Source organism: Crotalus tigris, unplaced genomic scaffold (genome assembly GCF_016545835.1).
Source record: "Crotalus tigris isolate CLP2741 ecotype Arizona unplaced genomic scaffold, ASM1654583v1 scf7180000020955.813331, whole genome shotgun sequence".
Taxonomy (NCBI): Eukaryota; Metazoa; Chordata; class Lepidosauria; order Squamata; family Viperidae; genus Crotalus; species Crotalus tigris.
Genome location: NW_024098276.1, coordinates 76,911 through 100,578, shown reverse-complemented (window position 1 = coordinate 100,578; position 23,668 = coordinate 76,911). Strand labels below are relative to the sequence as shown.

General features: G+C 38.1%; 1 protein-coding gene across 1 annotated transcript in view; it reads left to right on the top strand.

Annotated features, from left to right (window-relative positions):
* Positions 1 to 23,668, top strand: part of ASPG (asparaginase) — an 84,789-nt gene that overhangs the window by 20,128 nt on the left and 40,993 nt on the right. The window contains exons 7-9 of the mRNA XM_039368909.1: positions 12,026 to 12,138; positions 18,806 to 18,991; positions 22,526 to 22,639. Of these exons, the coding sequence (XP_039224843.1) occupies positions 12,026 to 12,138; positions 18,806 to 18,991; positions 22,526 to 22,639 (413 nt within the window). The remainder of the gene's footprint in view (positions 1 to 12,025; positions 12,139 to 18,805; positions 18,992 to 22,525; positions 22,640 to 23,668) is intronic.

Genomic DNA, 23,668 nt, shown 5'->3' with positions numbered 1-23,668 from the left:
GGGGGACGTGGAACCTGCAACCCCAGGGACATTTACTGATCCAGGAGCTCCCACCCCCTACCGGACCACAGATGGAAATCTGGACGGAAGACACTACCACCCACAATGGAGGCACCGATCCATTCCAAGACGTCCACCGTTGGAGGTGAAATTCAAAGGGGAGCCAACACGCTTGGGGTTTTTCCTAACCCAAGTCCTCAGCTACATGGAGGAATATGGGCAGGACATCCCCAGCGACAAAGCCCGCATCCGGATCGTGCAATCTGCCCTGGATGGACCAGCTGCAGATTGGGTGGTGAACCTGCATGACTCCAATGCCCCAGAACTCAGTAACTTCAACCGTTTCATGTCCTCGTTGAGAAGACGATTTGAAGACCCCCTGGCTGATCGCAAAGCCCGTGAAAGAATAACAACGATGAGGCAGGGCAAACGCCCAGTGGCTGAGTATACACAAGAATTCCGAGCCATTGCCAGCAAACTGAATTGGCCAGAAGACATCCTCCTTGGCCGTTTCAAAGACGGACTAAACTATGATCTATATGATGCTTGCCTGCCCCGAGGAGACCCACATCGACTTGAGGAATGGTACGTCTTGGCAGAGGAAGCAGAGATCGACATATTGAAGAGGCATCGCCGAGGAAAACAATGGAGCCGCCCCCCGCCTGAGCTGACACACCAACCGGTGAAATCATCGGATACAGCCAAGAAGCAGATGGGGTGTTTCAAGTGCGGAAGAGAAGGGCATCGAGCTGTAGAATGCCGCTCAAAGGCCCCCCAGCACAACCCAGACAGATCCCCAATCAACAAACCCAGAGGGTATTCAGCTAAGCCAAAAGAAACAGCCATGAAAATGATGGAAATTGCAGAAACCCCCACCTCTGCTCACCAAGGGGAAAGAACTCCAGCCTACACCACAGGGACGGTGGATGCCTCAGATGACAGCTCGGAAGGCGAACCCCTGGTAAGTGGACGCATCACACCCATCTTCAAAACAGTGACTATATTAATCCCCCCCATGCCCGAAGCTGTGAAGGTGAAAGCCTTAATAGACTCTGGCTGCACCCGCTGCCTCATTAGCCCAACACTAGTGGGGAATCTGGGCATCCCATCCAGGAGACTGGAACAACCAATCTCATTTGGCCAGCTAGATGGATCCATAGCAGGGGGGGTGCCAGCTACCCTAGCCACTCTGCCAATACACCTCTCCCTGGGCAACCATGAAGAGGACTTAACGTTTGTGGTGACCCCAGGCATGGAATGCCCAATGATTCTAGGGATGGAATGGTTGAAAAAATGGAACCCCTGGGTAAATTGGAGGACGACAGAAATCAAATTCCCGAAGGGGGACCCTATGGACTTAAAACCCCAAGGGAGGCTACCAGAATCAAGAATAGAAAAAGCATCCATAGGAGAGGAAAAAAGATTAACAGAAATACCAGAGGAATATAGGGACCTTGCTGAAGTCTTCAGTGAGGAGAGGGCGAATGAGCTTCCCCCCCACCGACCCACAGACTGTACCATTGAATTCAAGCCTGGGGCAAAACTCCCGAAGCCCAGATTATACTCCATGAGCCCAAAGGAGAAGGAGGAAATGGAAAGATTTATAAAAAAAAACCTGGAGAGAGGTTTCATTGAGCCAGCTAAGCCTAAAGTGGCTGCCCCGGTCCTTTTTAGAGAGAAGAAGGATGGCTCTTTACGTTTATGCGTGGATTATAGGGCCCTGAACACAATCAGTGAAAGCAACCTATACCCGCTGCCCCTCATGAAAGACATGCTGTCACACCTATCGAAAGGGAAAATTTTTTCTAAACTAGACTTAAGGGAAGCTTACTATCGCGTGAGAATCAAGGAAGGGGACGAATGGAAGACTGCATTTAACTGCCCCATGGGGTGCTATCAATTCAAAGTCTTGCCATTTGGATTACAAGGGGGCCCTGCAGTCTTTATGCAATTAATCAATGACGTTCTAAGGGAGCACCTGTTTAAGGGGGTCCTTGTTTACTTGGACGACATTCTTATCTTTACCGAAACAAAAGAAGAACACGTCAAACTTGTCAGAGCGGTTTTAAAGAAGCTGCGAGCCGCTCACCTATATGCCAAACTCTCAAAATGCGAATTCCACCAGGAAAGGATAGACTACCTAGGCTATCGCATATCCCCACAGGGCATTGAAATGGACCCAGAGAAGGTCAGAGCAGTATTAGAATGGGCACCACCCCGCACAAGAAAGCAACTACAAAGTTTCCTGGGCTTTGCAAATTTTTACCGCCAATTCATCCCCTCATTTGCACAGATAGCCTTGCCCCTCACAACTTACTAAAAACGAAGGGAACATCCTCAGTAAAACCTAGCCAGCCACTAACATGGACAATGGAGTGCCAAGCAGCGTTTGAGAGACTAAAGAGACTTTTTTCTGCCGAACCAGTACTAAGGCACCCAGATATGGACAAGCCCTTCATAATACAGGCAGATGCAAGTGATGTGGCAGTGGGGGCTGTGCTATTACAAGAAAATGATGATGCAGTATTGCAACCCTGTGCATATACATCTAAGAAACTCACGGAAACAGAACAGCGCTGGCCCGTATGGGAGAAGGAGGCTTATGGGATACGTTGGGCATTACTCACGTGGCGACAGTTCCTGGAAGGCAACAAAATCCCCTTCCAGGTGTGGACTGATCACAAAAATTTAGAAGCCCTGAAAACTTCCAGGAAACTCAATCCCAAACAAGCCCGCTGGTCCCAGCATTTTCACCAATTCCAATTTAAGCTCAAACATTTACCAGGAAGAAAGAACTTCCTGGCAGATGCACTATCTCGCATGCCCCAATATAACAGCGCACGAACCACAGACTCTAGACCAATAATGGCAGAATCACAACTGGCAGCGCCAGTAACCACAAGAACCCAAGCCAAAATAAAACCACAACTGGACAGCCAAACTGGGATTGAATTCAGAAAAAGTTTGGAAACAGATGATTGGTTCCAGAAAAACAAACATGTGTGCACAATGAGAGACGGATTGCCTTGGGTAGGGGAAAAGTTATATATACCAACAACTCAAAGACTAACTTTCATGCAACTTTGCCATGACACAAAATCAGCAGGGCATTTTGGATTTGTAAAAACTTTACACTTAATTAAACGGCAATTTTGGTGGCCATCAATAAAAAAGGACATAGAAAGTTATGTTGCCAGCTGCCCAACCTGTGCATCAGCAAAGAGGTTGCAAGGGAAATCGCCAGGGCTGTTACAACCAGTGGCAAGTCCCTCAGCCCCCTGGAGGGAAATAGCCATGGATTTTATAGTGGAATTGCCTGAAAGCAATGGGAATACTGTTATCTGGACAGTCACGGACCTATTTTCCAAACAGGTGCACTTTATCCCTTGCCAAAAAATTCCCACTGCAAAGGCCTTAGCAAAACTTTTTATCCAGCACATTTACAGATTGCACGGGGCACCCCAACGCATCATCTCTGATAGGGGAGTGCAATTTACGTCTACATTTTGGAAGGAATTTTTATCCCTCTTAGGGACCACTCAGGGACTGACATCTAGCCATCACCCTCAGACAGATGGACAAGCGGAACGCTGCCAGTCGGTACTTGAGCAATATTTGAGATGTTTTTTAAATTTCCAACAGAGTGATTGGACGGACTTACTTCCTTTTGCAGAAGTTGCCTACAATAATGCAGTCCACTCCAGCACAGGCTACACTCCTTTTCAAATAGCCAACGGCCAAAGTTTCAACCCTATGCCAGAGTTAACCCCAAAAGAACCAACGATCCCTTCACTGAAAGAATGGATGGAAAACCTACAAAACACCTGGCCAATAGTCAGAAAATCACTAGATGAAGCTAGGCGGGCATACAAAGCACAAGCCGATAAAAAAAGGGTTGAGCCTACACCATTCATTATAGGAGAAATGGTGTACTTATCTACAAAATACCTAAAGTCCCTACAGCCCTGTAAAAAACTTGGACCAAAATATATAGGACCTTTTCCAATTAAAAGGATCATAAATCCAGTAACAGTAGAATTAGAATTACCCAAAAACCTCAGGCAAATACACCCAATTTTTCATTGCAGCTTGCTGAAAAGAGAGCATCAGTCACCTCTACGGCCAAAAATCCCCCCCCCACCACCTCCAATCATGGTGGAGGGGGAACAACACTTCGAAATAAAAGAGATCCTTGACTCTAGGAGATATCGTGGAACAACTCAGTACCTAGTTGCCTGGAAACACCTCCCTGCCTCACAAAATGAGTGGGTCCATAAACGTCACGTCAGAGCCCCGAAGCTATTGAAGAAGTTTCACACAGAGTATCCTAACAAGCCTAACTAAATTTTTTACTTGTGTTTTCTTTCAGGTGGATCTCTCTTATTGTTAAGAGGGGCCGGATGTCAGAATCCAATTATATTTCATCTTTAATTATCAAACATAGAAACTCCCAATTCTGCCTTCTCTGGATTCTGCCATAAGAGGGAGAAAAGGGGGAGAGCAAAGGGGCTTTATGGCCCTCACTTCCTTCAGCACACTTCAAAGGACTGAATGTGTGTTTATTGTGGCCTCTAAGCTTTAACATATCAAAGAAGAGTAATTGCCTTTCATGTAGTTATCTGAAGTCTCCATCCAGACGGAAGAAGAAAGGGGATGGAATTGTGATACTTGAAACTATCACTGGAAGGGGGGTTGATTGGGTGGGACTACTGGGGAACCCCTTAAAACCTTGAATGGGAGAGCTTGAACCCCAAGTCCTGTCTAGCATGCCTGCAACCATTTTCTCTTAATAAAGGATTCCTGTTGGAAGAGCTATTCCAAGAGTTCTGTCTTCTTAAGATGCAAAGTGGGGTGGGTCCTTACAGAATTCAAACCTGTATGGCAGCATGAATCCAGCTTTACTGCTTTCTAGAATACTGTATGAGTAGATTAGTTTGGTCTCTTCAGCTCTCGGACAGGGTTTCTTTTATTGCACGCGACCTTGCTGGCAATACTTATAGTGTGTTGGGTTTTCGCAGCTTAAATAGCACCTTGTCTGCTTGATCTCGGTAGAGAGACCTGCTTCTTCTTGTTCTGTGTGTTTTGAAATGGAAGTCTTTCCAGATACTGGATAATGGAAGGCAGCCAACATAAATGCTTCTGCTTTTGTAAACCTCTCAAGTATACACTCCCAAGGACTGCAAAAGCAACCTAACTCAATTATGTAACCTGATGGGCAATATATCTTCACCACCTAGAGTGGGAGGAAATGAAGCAAGTGAAATTTTCCTCATCACTTTTTCTTCATCCCAGTACATGTTTAATTATTATACATGCTTAATTATTGCACATCAGACTGCTGTTAAAGGATTAGGAGCTCAGCCAAATCTACAAACGTGTATTTGGATGCCATCATTAATAGGGTGCACCTGCTGGTTATCTTGGACTTAAGTTTTCTTGCAATAGTCAATGGATGGGCAACCTGTGGACCAGGGGGGGAAAAGAGGGGGGTTTTAACATTCTTCCCAGACACAGAAGATATAGCATCCTTAGGGCTGCTCTTAGGTTACCAAGATTCAATAGTCAAACCGGTTGGCTCGCACATCTCCTGCTTCAGTTGCTGAATGCCAGATTAGTTCACAATAAAAGTATTTTATATCCATGATCTTCTTGTGGATCAGGCTGGTCTGGTTGTGTTGTAGAGACCAGGATAGGAGAGGTGGGTGGCCTGAATTTAACCCATATAAGCCTGCTTGGAGATGTTGTACAACATCAAGGTAGATTGTGTGGTAGAATTACAGTCATCTATAGGGAATATATTCCCTCTCCATTAATTAGATTCCTCAGGGACAATACTTATGGTAGGTTGAGGAAGGGGGAATAGAGTACTTTGTTGCTAGTCCAACAGCTCATTGATTACACTGGTGCTCTCCAATATGGTCCTTAGAATCTTAGGATTTTGGTGCTTGTGGATCTCAACGCCCATGCTGGTGATCCTGGAAATGGACTAACTGAGAACTTCATGGCCATTAAAAATATATCAGAAGCCAGATACACTATGCAGCAGTTGATCTGTTTTTTTCTTTTGAGTTGCTGGAAAGTGAAGTGATAGTTAAAGAGAAAAAGTTACTCCTTTGTCATGATTGGATCACTTCCTGTTATGATTTAGATAGATTTCCATTCCTATTCAGGAGTAAGGATCTACTATGCTTACTAAGACTTATGAAATTGTATCAGTTCCTGAAAGCTATTACCACATCCCTCCTTGAAACCTTAACCATGAAGTAGTGAGAGTTCACAGGGCTCCTTAGTTTAGTGAAAAGCATACAGGAATGAAATGGGAGGGGGATATAATTGAAGCATAGATGTTAAAAATGTCAATGCACTTACTATGTGGTACTTAGGAAGGCAAAGACAACACTTGTGTTTACAGCACTAATTATGTTGTCAAAGAGCCACTGTGCCCCACTGAATTACCCAGCTGAACTTTTCCAAAGATTGTCAATGTGACATTTTGTCAAGTTCTAGCTGGCAGAAGCAAAACAATAAGTTTGTCATGCACTTTATTGGCAAAATTGCTAAAGTCTGCCAAAACTAGGAGAGGTTGTCAGCACACCATCCAATTATTTACTATAGAATCACTTTTGCCAGTGAGATTTGAGGAGATTGACAAAGTTCTTCAAGATATTTTCTTGATTATCTGTCCTTTTGATTTTTGTTCTTAGTGGGTCTCAGAAGCAAGCTGGTTAAGAATATGAGAATGGGTTAAGAGAGTAATGGATGTCACATTAATGGAAGGAAAGATGACAACAGATTTGAAGATATCCAGAAATATCTGTTGTCAACATTCCCTTTTGGGGCAGGATTTGGTGAACTGATAACTGGTGAATTGTGGTAATAATAGATGTTACAGATTTTTCTGGACCTATCACAGACTAGCACAGAAAGTAGCTTGGTTACTTTGGTAATTAACCTTATATAGGAGTAAGGCAGAGGCGTATCATCCTGTTGTTTCTTCTATTTAGCAGTTTTTGATGCTGTTGATATAGAATCATACTGAGGCATCTCTGTGAGTTGAAAATTGAAGGCATTGTTTCATAGTGGTTCCATTCCTACCAGTGGTGCTGTTTCTAAATAGTTAGTGGTGGGGTGACTTTTGTAAAGCCTTGTAACAGTTGTGGTGTGTACTTCCACAAGGTTCATCTTGCCTGGTATTCTTGAATATCTATATGAAGCTGCTAGTAGAAGTCATTCAGGCATTTGGAGTGAAGTTTCATCAGTAAATAGATAATAGTCGACCAGCCTCTCCTGAAGGAACCAGCAGTAGCATTGGAACTATGTATCAGTGATTTCACGTTGTGATGGAATGGATGAAGACTGATAGAATAAAAGTGAAATTCTCTGGCTAACTGGTTCTTATTTTTAGGAATTGGCTTTAAATCCAATAGGATGATACTCTCCTATAAAAAACATTTTGCAAGCCTAATTTTCACTGGAGGCACAGTGACCTCAGTATCCAGCATGCACAACTAGTCAACTTTGTCCATTTCTGAGTGTAGATAGCTGCACATCAGTAATACACACACTAGCAATCTCTTAATTAGATTGTTGCAGTGTACTCTATGTTCGGCTGCCATCTTATATATGGCAGTCAAGGTAGTATGGGGACTCAGAATTTTACTCCTTCTCTTCAAACACTACTCTGGCTGCCAATAATATACTACAATAGTATACTTACTACTACTTAAGGTAGTAACATCTATGAATTTCTAAAAATGGCTGTGGACATGGAAACTTGAGAGATCAGCTCATCTGATACTGAGAATATCACAATATTTTCAAAATGTTTATATTTAATAATATTTAAAGTTTATTTTAACATCTGGAAGGTTAATATTCTAAGCATGATTCTGTTATTAAGCCATCCTATACTCCAAATGGTGGTAGTTGATTTAAGGAAGAAGCATATTCTTGATGGAAAATGTTCCCAAACTCTACAGGCCTGATACAGCTTTCTAATCCCTTATTGTACTATATAATAATTCTCAGGTGACTAAAAAATACAAGAAGAAAAAGCTAAAAGGCAAACAGCTTGTGTAAGTATTAATGTCCACATCTACATTTCATCATTTGTTGAGTGCAACATGAAGTGGCTTGTATCACAGATCTAAATCAAAACAGAAATGCCATGATGTTATAACATTATCTCAAATGCAATATAATTAAGATGTCAGATTGCATGTCATTAATGTGTGTAGGTGTATGTTGGGCCTTTGTTGGCTTTTGAAAAAACCATGTTCATTCCAGCCCACTAGTATAGTTTTATTTGGAGTGCTCAATTGGGCCAGTGACAAGTCTTCCAGAATTGATACTTCTTAATGTGCTGGACTACAACAGCCACATTCCCTAGCCATCGGGTTACTGGGTGAGGCAAGTATGGCCTAGACCACTCAATAATGCTTCTTCCAAGTCTGAAAAGGACTCAAGAGATATAATAAGCACATTGATCATTCTTAAGGAGAACATTTACCCAGATCTTACTCTAGTATTTTGGAATCGAACACTGCAACTTTGAATGGATTCATCTAAGTTTTATAGCTTAGATTGAAGTAAGGAATCATGCACTGAAGAAGCTTCTTGGATGAGAAGCGAAATGTTTTCAAACAAAAGAATCAAGAAAGTCCAATTGCTTTTTGGAAAAAGCACCTTTGAGACAATCATGACACAAATGATTTAAAATATCCATAGATATTAAGGAATCATTTTTTCCTGTTTTCAAATATATCTTTTGCTAATGAAAAGATGTCTTGAGTTGCTTCAACTATTATCTCTTGTTTATGTCCAAGCACTGACAACAACTACTAGAAGAAACAGCACCTGTTAGTAGAGTTGCCATTGCTAGAATATATGCTGGGTTTGTTTCTCCATTTGAAGAAAACTATGTTTTCTTTGTAGATTGCCACAAAGATTTGGTGGCATGATTGGGGGGGGGGGCTTTTGAGGTAGGATGGCCCAAAACCTGTAGAGTACTGTTCTATGGATTAAAAAAATCTTTATTGCTGGTATAATCCCCCTCTCTTTTTTGTACTGGAATGAATCCAATGTAAAGTAATGGTTAAGGTATTGCAACCAGATGGAGAGCCCAGTTGTAAAAACCCACTCAACCACTGAATTTACTAAGGAATTATATTCACTGTCAAGCCAACCTACCTCACAAATTTTATTATGTATTATTTATGTATTTATCTTTATTTTAAGGATAAAATTATGAGACCCCCTTTGTAAGTCCCCTTGAGTTAAGATGAGATATAAATTCAGCAGATGAATGAATGAATGAAAGAAATGGAAGTAATTGGTTACATTCAAGTTCAGAAACAGATATGAAAAAATTCATTGCCATGGCTTCTCCCAATTGTGTGTCTTCGTCTTGTCATCTTGTGTATTTTCATTCGAAGTGAATATGGCTAATGTATGTCATTTCAAAAATGGTGTTTCTGATTATTTCCAAGTATTAAATACACACACAGTTTCTAACACTAAATCAGACACATTCAGAAGGAGAACTTGGCAATATTTTTTTCACATCTTCTGAGAAAGAAAGTCTTTCAGGGAAAGTTGATGCCAGCCACACTAATGCCAGAAGACAAATTAATCTACAATTGCTGCAAACATTTGAGTCAGATGTAATGATACTTTCATGAATTACGATGCTGTATCTTGTGCTTTCAAAACTGAAATCAGGTCTTGTTTTTTCCATTATAGGGCTTAACTTGATAACAGAAACTTGCTGAAATACAGACTTCTGTGCTACTTTTAATTGCCTTAGTATCTCTTCTGAGTCACATTCCAGCAGTTGTAAGACTTGTATCCTCACCTGAAATCTTTTGAAGAGACCTAATTCAAATAGTTCCTTGAAGTTAAAGATAACAAGATTTTTAAATATTCACTGCATAGATAAGGTACTGCCAGTGCAACTGTGACAGAAAATATCATTTTAGGACATCTCTGTTCTCTAGAGGAACGTTCTGATTTGGCCATCAACAATCTCTGTTTGTGTTATTTTTTTATTTTTAATGCTCATTTTTATTTAATTTTTCATTTATTTATAGGTATGTAATGACCCTATGCAATTTTCCATCCTAGGTGCTTCATAAAATATATAATACAGTGCAAACAAAGTCTGCTTCACCAGACTTCTTAACTAAGTATTATCTTGTATAGTCCACGAATGTGCATTTTGTGGATGCAGCTTTCTTCAAATCTTGCTTACATTTCATCGTCTGCTAGACAGGGATAGTGAGAATTCTCAGAATTAATAATGAATGTTTTGGCATTTCAGCAATGGAATTGAAGCATGACTATTAGTTAAACAGCTGGCATCTGGCTTGCAATGTATAATCACACTTAATTGAATCATTGCCATTTTATTTAATCACTAGTAACTACATTATAAACTCTGTAGATGTTTAGTGGTAAGAGTAACAACATCTGTCTTTTAAAGACGTGTGAAATATGTGTCACATCGCAGACGGCTGGCAAGGTGGCCTTGCTTTGCTCCACTCTTCCCCCCAGGCACATGTTGGTATTGTTGCCCTGGGTATGTAAAATGAAACTGGAATTAGAGAAGCAGAATATATCAATTAAGTTTAAGCATCTTCACATCTTTGTAATAACAGAGCACTTGAACATTATTATTCAGACAATTTGGAATGTGTTGACATATTGGTTTTCAACTTGGGTTGTTATAAACAGGTGTGGTGCAAAAATCCAATGGCTTCTCCAGTTCTAATTGGGTGAGACTTTTGTGCATTAACCAGAATGCATTGCATAGTGTTTCTCCAGATCAATTTTTGGATACTTCATTTCCAGGGATGATAATGGCAATCCACTTTCTACCACTCAGAATATGCCTATTTTCCCTGATTACTGAGCAAAAATAGATAAAGAATAAGATTTTAAATCATTGCACTGATAAAATTGTTCTTTAATATCCATGAACTACCTCTGTTAGCTCCCTCCTGTTCTGTTTATCAGTTATTTATTTATTTTTTGCAGAATTCAGAATGTTAAATTTCACAGGATCTTCTAACTGTATGTTATGCTTTTAAAATAGTTCTTCATTTTAATTTTGCACTATTCTTTGAAATAAAGAATGGCGTTTAATATTTATGATTAAATAAATAAAAAATACCATGCTTGGGCTTTAAAATATTTTCTCCTCTTTTCTTTGAAAACATATAAAGTAAAGATTAGTAGTATTTCACATTATTATGGCTGCTGTTATTATTAAAAAGTGCATACATATGATCTCTTATTGGCCTTCTGAAACCTGAAATTCCTAGGAGAAATTAAGTCCAGAACAGGATCCAGTATTGGATTTAATGTATAACTGGGCAGAACACAAGGAAATTATTTTCCGTTATGTAAAAGTTGTGCTGTGCTACTAATATTCACAGCACTTTACAGAATAATATAAGGCAAATTCTCTCCCCATTGGGTTACACTGTAAATTTTAGATGATACCTACCTATGAGAAGAAAAGGAGGTTTACAAGAGATGAATGCAAGAAAATTTAGAATGTTGCACTTACTTTTCTTTTCCAGATGAATGAAGCCTGAACTGTATTAAATTACCCACTTTTATTGATGGAATGGGTTTCATTGGTAGAATGAAGATAAAATCCCACCTACGATGAATGCTCAATATTTGCTAGAGAAAAAAATGGGAAGGGAATGGGAGGGTGCAAAGTAGATTTGCAGGGCCATAGAGAATGTCAGAAGAGAGGGAAAAAAATACCTTGCTGTGTGACTGAAAGCTCAATTGTAAGATACTAGATTTTATTTATGTATTATTTATTAAATTTATGTGCTGCTCATCTCACTCTTGGAGTGACTCTAGTCTTATGTATGATCTCTTGTATATATAAGGTGCTAGTTATTTTTGTGTAGATATTAATCAGATTTCCTGTAAGGCAGATTTTGAACACAATAGGAAAGACTATTGCTTGGATGAATGAATTTTTTTTGTGGGTGTGTTTTTTCCATAGTCAATTGGGAGACAATATGGAGAGCTAATACTATGAAGAAATTTGAGATCCATATGAACATGAACAGCAACGTTGGACTATTGAGACTCTTCCCTGGAATTACTGCTACAGCGGTCAGCCTCCCACTTCCTCAGAACATCTCAGAGCAAGTTTGAAGTGTTGATTCCATATAATTAATATTCAATGAGAAAAGATACTTGGTATTACCCAGGTTCATTGCTGGTATTTAAATACTCTCAGAGAATTAGTATTGAACTAATTATCTTTGAATACATGCTTAGATGCGGTCAACACTTCCAAGAACACCGTTATGTTAATATTTGTAATAGGAAGTTACCAGATTTTGGGGGCTTCTGTGGCCAAAAGAATCTTCTGAATTTTTGACACTTGAGAAACACTTTTATATTATTTATGGCTTTAGATTGTTGAAGTATGAAAAGGGTAAGTTGCATTGGAAAAGTAGGCTGAGCCCTTTATACTGTGGTTTTCTCTCACAAAAATGACACTGAGGATGCCGAAGTTGGACATATCTCTGCCCTGACTGCCATTGTATGCCTGAGGCATGTATTTGGAGGCATGCTTCTTCTGGTCCAGAAGCAGAATTGGTCTTCCAGGCTTCCATCTTCAAGATGGGCCTGATCTTCATGTACCTATTTATTTATTTTTACATATTCTTCCCACAATAATCAAAAAAACTCTAGGCAGGTTCACCAAATGTTTCTAAAACAACCACAGGATAAAATCAGATAAAACATTTTGATTTAATTAAATCAAAATAAAAAATAGGCAAGCTATGATATAAGAGCTTAAAAATCAGCAAAACCACACCTCAACCTCAACCAATAAAGAGATGATGACATTTGTAATTCAAAAGCTCTCTCAAATAACTTTGTTTTAAGTAATTTCCAAATAGCTAATAAAGTGGAGGAGCTGATCAAGTTTATCCTTTTCTCTTTTAAAGACATCCACGTTAGGAATCATTAGTGCATCTTTTGGTAATAAAAATGCTCTATTTAAAGAGCTTTTTTTTTTGACTCTTCTAAATTTCCTCCTGATCAGCATTATTATATAAGCCCCAATTTTCATATTTTAAAAAGGAGGAAAAAAAATCTCCATGCCCATTTCTCCATGCCATGCATGTTTTATATGTCTCACTCACTAGTTTTCCAAACTAAAGAAAATGTTTGAGTCTGCTATTTGTTTTGATAATCATTTTCTGCACTTTTTCTAACTCTGTGTATTCTCTTTCAAATGGGGTGACCAGAATTGTACATAGTAGTACAAATGAGGATGTAGCATAGATTTGTATAAAGCCATTACAAATTTGGTAGTCTTATTCTCAATTGCTTTCCTAATGATCTCTAGCATAGAATTTAATTTTTTCATAGTTGTATACTGTCAGCATCTTCACTGAGCTAATCACAAGATGTGTTTAAGATCCGTTCCTTGGTTTGTTGCAGATAGCTCAAACCCTATCAGCGCATAAATTAGGTATTACAGCTTGTTGCCCAATGTGCAACATTTCACACTTAGTTAAACTGAACCTCTATAGTCATTTGGTTGATCATTCATCAAGGTTTTTTTTTTTAAAAAAAACCTTTTTAAGCTTTTCAAAATCATTTTCTATGTCATTACTCTGAATAATTTTATATCATCCGCAAACTTGGCCAGTTTATTCCTTACTCTTAAATCAGGATATTTTTTGTTGATAAAATGGCTTATTCCTATGCTTTGCTTTCTGTTTTTTAGTCATTCAAAGACAAGTCTTCTGATCTCTTGACCACTGTGTTTACTCAACAGTATTTGGTGAGGAACATTGTACCTACTGGTGGTCAATGTAACTGAAAAATACCATAGAGGATATACTGAATAAAAATAGAGGGTGGAAGTCACATTAAATCCTGCACATTAGGACATGATATAAAATACATATCTCTCTGTCTGACAGTGTGAAGAAAGATAGACTGTATAGGTCATTCTGAGAGTTCCTTAAAAATCCAAGTACACAGTGTTGACAGAGCCTTGCATGTGCCATTTACAATCCCACAGAACTCTAGAAGATTGGTAAAGAAGAATTCTTGGATGGATCCCATCAACAGAGATTTGTTACTCTAACCACTTAAGATATCCTAGAATATTTCCCCTTTTTTCCCCAGTTTGCTTTATTTATCCTGATCATTTCCCTGAAAAAGCCAATACAGCTTCAGATATATGTTCCATATCTTTTGTTTTTTATATAAGTTTTATAGCTAGGAATTATTTTAGTCCATTAATTCTCTTCATTCCATCAGGTTTATGTTATATTATACATAAGTATTTATGACCTTGTTTGCAACAAAGTACTCTAATTTTCCATTCTTGGCTTGGACACTTCTAGCATTGGCACGGAAACACCTATGCTATACACTAGATCCCTTTGCATATCTTGCCTTTTTGTTTCCTGACTGTCATGTCCGCTGATTAACTCACAATACTGTCCCTATTCCTTATATTATTTTCTAAAAATTGTATACCCTTCCACCCTGGATGCTGCTTCCTATCTGTTGATTTTTCCTTAGGGATCAGTGGAAAAGCTGCTCTACAGCTTTTTTTTAATAATATGCCAGCAGCCTAGTTCCATTTTGGTTCAGATGGAGCTTGTCTACCTTGCTCTATATTGAGATCTCCCAGTTTTGCTTGCTTAGTTGACCCTAGTAGATATTAGGCTATATATAATAATATGAGAATGCTACCTGGGCAATTATAAAATTAAAGCTGCTAATTCATAGCCTAAATTTGGCTTCCAGGACTAGTTAAATACATTTTCTAATATGCCAGGGATCAAAATTATTTGCAGAACAACTAGTAAATACAGATAATTAAAGCCTTGGGAAAAAGGGCATATCTACTTAAAAATTATTTAATATATTTATGTGGCCATCTAACTCAACCAAAGTGTTTTTGTCCAGCTCGCAAAATTCAACAAAACCTAATAAGGAGAACATAAAACCATAGATTATAAACTGACAATAATAAAACAATAAAATGGTTTTATGATAATACCATCATCTAATCGAACATATCATGATTCCAGAGAAACAACCTGTCTTGACAGCAAAGTCAAGGCCAAGTATATGGTGGGAGAAAGGCTGTTCCATAAAATAAGAGTTGCCACTATAAAGGTCCATTTCCTGGGTCCCACACAATAACATTATTTCAGTTAATGGATCCAGAGTGCATATGGGGCAGACATATACCTTGATTAGAAGATGGCCCCACAAGTATACTGGTCCTATGCCATGAAGAACTTTAAAGATGATAAGCAGCATCTTGAATTGTAGCCAGAATCTAATGGGGAACCAGTGTGGTTTGTAGAGTGCATATGGTCCTTGGTTAAGAATACTCATTCAACAACCATTCAAACTTGCAATGGAATTGAATGAATGGTACTTAAGATTGATCCTCAAAGTTTTGGATATTCTGCAGTCACATTGGCAACCACAAGCAAAGTCATTGGGGAAGATGGCGGGAAGCCAGAAGTTACACTTACATCAGGTCCTTTCTTAATAAACCAGGACTGCCAAAATTGCCATTGCTAAATGGCACGGTGACATAGTGTCGAACTTTATGACCATATCTCTTATTGATAGAAATATGGCCCCAATTACTATTTAAATGAGGACTACTGTAGTGGTGTCACATGGGCATAGTGAGAGGAATCCATAAATGCTTGCGCTGTTGGATTCTGGACCAAATGTAGCTTTAGGAATGTCTAGAAATGAAAGCCCATTTAGTTATGTGACAGATTCAATTGGGAAATGATTAAATGAAGATTTTCACTGTTAAAGTAAGAAATCATACAGACAAATGTCTTAATTAAGAATTGGAGAAAATGATATGAAAGAAATGAAACTTTTGGAAGATCAGAGAAGAAGAAAAGAAAATTTATATTAAGATAGGATTATTCATGAGTTAGGACAGGAAGGCCTGGAGGAAGGTTGTCCATGGGGTCGCGATGGGTCGGACACGACTTCGCAATTAACAACAACGACAACATTCATGAGTTATCATGGAAAAGATTTGATTCATGTAAATGAGGTTAAAAAAAGACGAAGTATATTGAAACCCTTTACAGATGTGACTTAGAGATAATATTTGCAGAGAGAATATATGTTCAGAAATCAATTCCATTAGAAAGTGGGCTACAATAAAACAGTTGTCAGGTAGAAAAGCACTGGATGCATATGAAATATCTATGTAACTGTTTAAAGCTAGAGCAGTGGTTCTCAACCTGTGGGTCGGGACCCCATTTGGGGTCGAACGACCATTTCATGGGGGTCGCCAAACAACGCAGTCCGCCATTTTTCCCCCCCTTTCCTTGGCTGTGCTACTCCCTTTTATTCTATTGGCTTTTGAAAGCCAATAGAATAGACTCTCTTGAATAGAGTCTAATTCTATTGGCTTTCAAAAGCCAATAGGAATTGTCCAGGCTGTCTCTGCCCTGCTGAGCCCGCCAAAAGTCCCATTCTGCAAACGGTGCTGCACCAGTTGAGTAGTCCTCGACTTACGACCGGTTGAGTAGTCCTCGACTTATGACCGGTTGGGGGTCGCGGCATTAAAAAGGTTGAGAACCACTGAGCTAGAGGATAAGATATAGTTAAAATCAAAACAGCTCCATGTCAAAAAGTAAGAAACAAGATTGCTAAGCTAGAGACTGGAAATGTTTGCTGTATATCCTTATTGTATCCCAAAGAAGAGAGATGTAAGAGAATATGCAAATTAAAGCATTGCACTATTTGCTTGCACAATCAAAGTCTAGCTTATGGATCTACAAAGAACAGAACCATACAGTCCATGAAAACTGGAATGACAAATAAACAGGTTTCAGGAAAGAACCCAAGGTCAGATTATTAATGTAGCACAAAAAATGGACTGAACAAGAAAAATACAAGAAGAATTCTATATTTCTACACTGATTACTGTATAGCAAGACCATTGATTAGTCTTAATATATGTTGGGGTTTAAAAGGGTAACTGATCGTTCTTTTGAGAAACGTTTACAATGAACAAGAAGCAATAGCAAGCACTGGGTGTGGAGAAACAGAGTGGTGATGAATAGGGAAATGAAAAACACAAAGCTGTATATTCTATTTATCTTAAATAGTGAATATAATATGGGATTGACAGCAATTGGCAAAATAGATGGAATCAAAATAGACAGTTTGAAGTCTAGCAATTGTTTGAGCACTGCAGCTTTTACAGAGTATAGGGGCCTTAAATTTTTGCAAGGTTTATAGTGCCTATTTTGCTCCTTAATAACCTCCCTAATAACACCTAAAGAGCCTGAAAAAAATGGCCATTTTTTTTTTGCTTCATCTATTGGGGCCACCATTTTGCACACAGGATCTATTAATTTATGCATGCTTTTTATTCACAAATATAGCAGAATGAAAACTTTTAGATGACAGTAATGATAAAATGGATTCCATTCACTTGCTAATTGGTTGTTAAATTCTTTTTTTCTTCATGATGAAAACAGAGGCTTACATTGAACAGAAAGTTCAAAATTTAGACATAACACAAAGATGCTGTAACTTAGGTTTCACAGTCTTTAGAGGCCTCTTAAAATTTCAGATTTTTTTTTAAATATAGGAAATTAAATTAAGCATTTCAGTATGGCCACATGGCACTCACTAATTGATTAATGCATGCTTTGTTTCTGCATGCACTAACACCTTTTGTTCAAAGAGGACCCATCCCCACCCCACCACAGGTTTGTTATGCATCTTGGCAGCAGTCTTGCCAAGTTCAGTTGTTACACAGCTTTATTCTCTGCTGGTACTTGTCAGGTAGAACTTCTACAACTTCTCATAGCTTGGGGCCTCACCATGTCTAAACCTGGCTCCACCTCCAGCTGAAGACTAGGGCTACAGTTCTTGTACCCTACCAACTGCCCCTCATATAGCTTCAGTCCCATTCACAATTGTGCTGCTCTAGCTAGGAAATGAGGCTAGTCTGCAAACGTACATTAAACAAAGGAAAGGTGTCCTAATTTTCTGCTATAACACTGTTACATTTTACTCTTTCATCTTCTTCTACTGTGTCAGACTTCAAGTAGCATATCTTCCAGCATTGTGTAATTAAGGTTTAGTGATTAGAACCAGGCTATCCTAGCAGATGGCCTTCAAGGTCTGTATTAGAAATCTATAATTCTAAGTGCAAAAGTAAACGCAAGCTGTTCACTCTGGAGTCATATATTAATGTTCTTATTTAAGTAGATTATTTTAACACATAATTAAAATAGGCAGATTACTTGCATCTTTCTGAATCATCATATTTTTCTCATTTTTGAGTATAGCCTGTCTTTGCTTATTTAACATTTCTTTGTACACAGGGCAGTGCTGTATATATTAGCTATACTTTTCTCCACCCTTGATTAGCCTAGAAACATTCAGAAACTCTAGCCAGCCATACCAATAGTGTGACATACTATAAACCATCGATTCTTGTACAAGGGTTTGCATCAATGTGAGAGTGTGCGTTTATATACACATGTGTGTTTGTAACATCCATCTTTAATATTTAGCACTTCTGTTGCTTTTTGAAATTTTATTTATTAAGGGATCTATGCTACTCCAGTCAAAAGACAACACTGAGTTAGTTATTTTCCTCATTACAGAATTAATATGATTATTCATACATTTTGGATTGATCTGAGAAGAAATAAAATTGTATTGCATGAGTCAAATGAGTTGGATGCTTGCACTGTAATTTCTCATGCAGTTTTCCTCTTCCAAGCAGGTAAGGGCATTTCTTCAGAGCTCTATGGAAGGCATTGTACTTGAGACCTATGGGAGTGGAAATGCTCCAAATAATTGTCCAGAATTACTAGATTTGCTGAGGAAAGCTACTGATTCCAATGTTGTGATTTTGAATTGCACCCAATGTCTGCGAGGATCGGTGTCATCAGTCTATGCCACAGGAAAGGTGAGAGGAATTCTGCAATCTAAATCACTCTTCCCAACTTGGTGACTTTCAGATAATTCCCATGATCCTAAATGCACTTGTAAGATGGCAGATTTAAATAATATGCTTAGCTAGCAAATATACTTGCTTTTCTTCTCTTACAGACCATTCCATTCCAAAGATTACAAATGACTTCCATACAATTAAAACATAAGTATCACTAACATGAGCATAATGACAAGAAGGCTCAGATGCATCAGGCAGCAAAATCTTCACTTTGAACAGCTCTTTCAAATATAACATGGGTCACATAGTCCAAATAACTGGGGGTATGCTATTCTAGAAGTCTGGAGCCATCAGTTAGATGTCCGTGTAGGTAATACTTCCTCAAAGTTGGCATCCTTAGCACTGGATTTTACTGGATGGGCAAATTCAACTTGTGGAATGGGATCTTGGAGATATCCAGGCTTTCAGAAATGGATTGGCAGCCAATACAGCTCCCTTAGTAGAGATATTATATGGTTGAAGCTAGGCATTCCCAACAATAGCTCAGGCCACTGCCTTCTGAACCAGCTGAAACTTCTGAATGATTCTCAAGGGAAGTGCTATCTAGAGCACATTGCAATATTTCAGCCACAAGGTGACAAGAACATGAGTGTCAAGAGCAAAGCTTCCTGTTCTAGAAATGACTGCAACTGCTCTACAAGATGTCATTGTACATTGGCCACAACCATCACCTGCTATTCAAGCTGGAGCTGCAAGTCCAAACCAGCTCCAAGCAGTGCAGTCTCACTGAAAGTCAGGGTAGATTGTGTCTGGAAATTCTTTATTCAGAATTTACAGGATAATACTTGGGTTTGGGCTGATTGGCGCATTCTGGATTCAGAAAAACATATATAGATATCAGTTTGGGGGCGGAATTACTATTTGTCTAGTCCAGGGGTGTCAAACTGCCAGCCCGCAGGCTGATTGCATCATATGGAGGCCGCATCCCACCCCAGCTCCAGCAATGCAAAAAAAGTCATGATACGTTGTGACATGTCACGTGATGCGGTAAGTTTTACACCCATGGTCTAGTCCTTTTCTCTTGTTTGGAGCATACCTTTATTTAGATTATTCAGAGTGATGTTTAGTAAGATTGGTGGAGGCCCTAATTTTCCATCCAGAAGGTTTGATAAGTGGTATTCAAATCCCAAAGTTGATGACTTTAAAATATGAATATACAAATGGAATAATAAAGTCAGAAGGAACCATTAGGGCTACAGTTTGCCACTTACGCACTATTACCAAGCAATGACTTGAAGCACCATATTTTAGCAGTGTTTCCAAAAAGAGCTGAACTGATAAAGTTCCTGATTCAAACAGTGTCCCATATTTGAACAAATGTATTTGAAGGTTTTAATTAAAGTATTTTAACTCATGTTTTAAATATTTAATATTTTAATTATTAGTGAAATAGTTTTAAAAATATGGGGACCATATTCAGCAAAGGAAATGTGCTGTTCTGAAACAGTATGGAATGTTAGGATATTTATTATTTTCAAAACTTGACATTTTTATTATTAGATTCTTCTTAAAGATTGTTTCAATTTTTTTTTCCATTAAGAAGTTATTTTAAATGAGAGATCAGTATTGAAGTTTGTCTTTTAATCTTTTGAAAAGTATCTGGAGATGTCTTTTGCTTGCATCACATGGCCAAACATTTGTATTTGATGAACCCTTATTTGAAAATAATTCCATGCTTTGGAAATGTGTGAACATGATTTGGAAATATTATTTTGTATCTAACCATTTATAGGGACTACTATATACATTTTGGAATAATACACTGGAGTGAAAATATTGGAGTTTTTTAGGATTAAAAGTAAACTCTAAAAGAAAGTCAAAACTTTGTTTTGGAGATGTTTTCCTTCATTGTCCCTGGTTAGCCAAGACAGTATGCCTCCAAGAGGTATAGCATGGATGGCAGATTGTATCCAAGGCAGATGTGATTTGAAAAGTAGGATAGGACCAGGTTTAACTGGTTGTACCAATTAATAGAATTATGTCAGATCTGGCACTTGGAACTTTTTAATTTCTTTTTTTATAACCCCCATTGTATTCCAAAGATGACTAGTTCTTGCATCAATCACTTCTAAGGTTGTGGTTTTTATGCCTAATTCACCTTAGAAGATAAAGACTGTCATGTACAAAGACCTATGTATTTATTTTTAGTATTTAATTAAAAAGCCTGGTTTAGGATTGTATATTTACTGCTTATAATAGCTGCTTTTCTTTGGTTTTAAAATGGCTTTGCTTTTCCAGGAAATATTTTGGCTCAAAGGCTTGCCATTAGCAAATGGTTGTGAGACTGTCATTGAGGTAATGAAAAAGAAGGGATCTTAGGTTATGAAAGACATATACTGAATACAATTTGCGTTTGAGTGAAACTACCCTGTGGGACTGTTCTACAAACATGCTCATCTATTTTAATTTAGCATGTATCTTGAGAAGATTCCAAGTTCAATGGCTTTCCTTCAAGATTGAATAGGATAGTTTTTTGTTACAAAAACTCAATTCTGGACATGCCAATTGCTGTATTACTATAATATATGTAAAATAACTAACAGCTGAAAGCATGGCAAATACACTGAGAATATGTTACTTTATAGTATACTATAGCAAAAAAGCCTGTTTGTTATTGGTATGATTTCAACAGGCAGACCCCATTCCTGATTAGCTTTGCATTGTGAATTAAGATATTATTATTATTATTTAAAATCCTGGGTTTAAAATGTGCCATGTCTATAGAAGTAAGCAAATGAAATCAATTTTTTAAAAATAAGATATAAGTTATCAACAGTTCATTACCCAGCAAAATAATATTGACATCTAGATCAAAGGAATAATAAAATTAAAATCTTATTTAAATACTCAAATTTTACTCTAGGCATTCACACATTTACCAGAACTTAGTAAATAATGATAACAAATATTAAATTGTATTGATTGGTGCAATAGCAGAAAGCATGTTCATTAATGCATGGAGAGAGGTTCTTTGTTCACTAATTCCTTCACAAACAAGCTGGCCCCCCAAAATTCTTCCTGAGATTTGTAGCATTGGAAGAATATTGGTTGAGCAGATGGCTGTACTCAGTACAGGTAGACTTACAACCATTCATTTAGTGACCATTTGAAGTCACAACAGCACTGAAAGCAGTCAGTTATGACCATTTTTCACACCGTTGCAGCATCTCCCATGATCACATGATCAAAATTTGGATGCTTCGCAATTGGTTCACATTTATAAAGGTTGCAGTGTCCCAGGATCATGTGATCATGTTTTGCAACCTTCTGACAAGCAAAGTCAATGGGGAAGCCAGAAGCCAGAAAAGTCATCAAATGGGGCAAAACTCACTTTAACTCATGTCTCCTGAGCAACAGAAATTTTGGGCTCAATTGTGGTTGCAAGCCAAGGTCTACCTGTATTTGCCCCAGAGCTGTTTTTCAATCTAGTTATATTAGAAAGCAGTGCATTAATTCAAGTTGCATTTTTTTCCATGCCATTGAATATAGACTCTCATGGATGCTGGGGTAATTCCAGGAGGGGATATGACACCAGAAGCTGCTCTTGCCAAGTTGTCCTATGTCCTGAGCAAACCTGGACTTACTTTTGATCAAAAGAAAAAGGTAAAATGACTTTTTCTTTTGAGTTTTTAAATGTCTACTTTCCTTACCTTTCTTGCACATAGGATCCAACAAACTGCATAACTAGTAGCTTGTGGCCAAGGGAAGTCTCTGTGTTTTCTTTAAAGAACAGCCTGCTCCTGGTGCTGGCTAAGTTCTCACAAGAAAAATAAGCTACACACACACACACACACACACATCCTAAGCTGGCATGCATTCCTATGGGATGAAAAATATAAAATACACAGATATTTTCAAAGACACATAGTTAGGAATGCATTGCTACAGACGTGGGAAAAAATAAAACAAAAACATTATACAAGAATTCCAATGTGGTTATCCCCAACAGAAGCTCTGAAATACCCAAACCTACTGGATATAAATAAGATAATTAGATACAAGTAATTAGTAAATGAACGGGGAAATCTGAAAACAAAACAAGAATTGGAACAAGATATAGGCAGAGAGATTGACTGGTGGACATTTACACAAATTCAATCTAAATATACAGAGGACAAAAATTATATGAAATACAAAAAGAGCCGCAAGAATTGAATAAAATTATACATGGAACAGAAATAAAATTAATTAGCAATTTATACAAATACTATTGAGATGTAAAATGGAAGACGAGGTTGTCAAAGACACAATGATTAGATGGGGAAAATTTTTTGGATATAATATAGAATTGGAGAAATGGGAAAAATATGGGAAATAAACATAAAATTGACTATGTCAGCAGCATTCAAGGAAAACCAGTTGAAGATGTTTTACAGATGGCATCTTCCACCAGCAAAGCTTGCCAAGATGTTCCAGAACAATTCGCCAACATGTTGGAAATGTAAAAAAGTACATGGAACATATTATCATTTATGGTGGACATGCCCAGTTGCGAAAAAATACTGGACTATAATAAAAGGATGGATCGAAGAAATAATAGACCAACCCGTAGACTGGAAACCAGAGATCTTTTTGCTGGGTATTTTAAACAGAAAATATAGTAAAGAAATACGGTAGTTAATTTTACATATA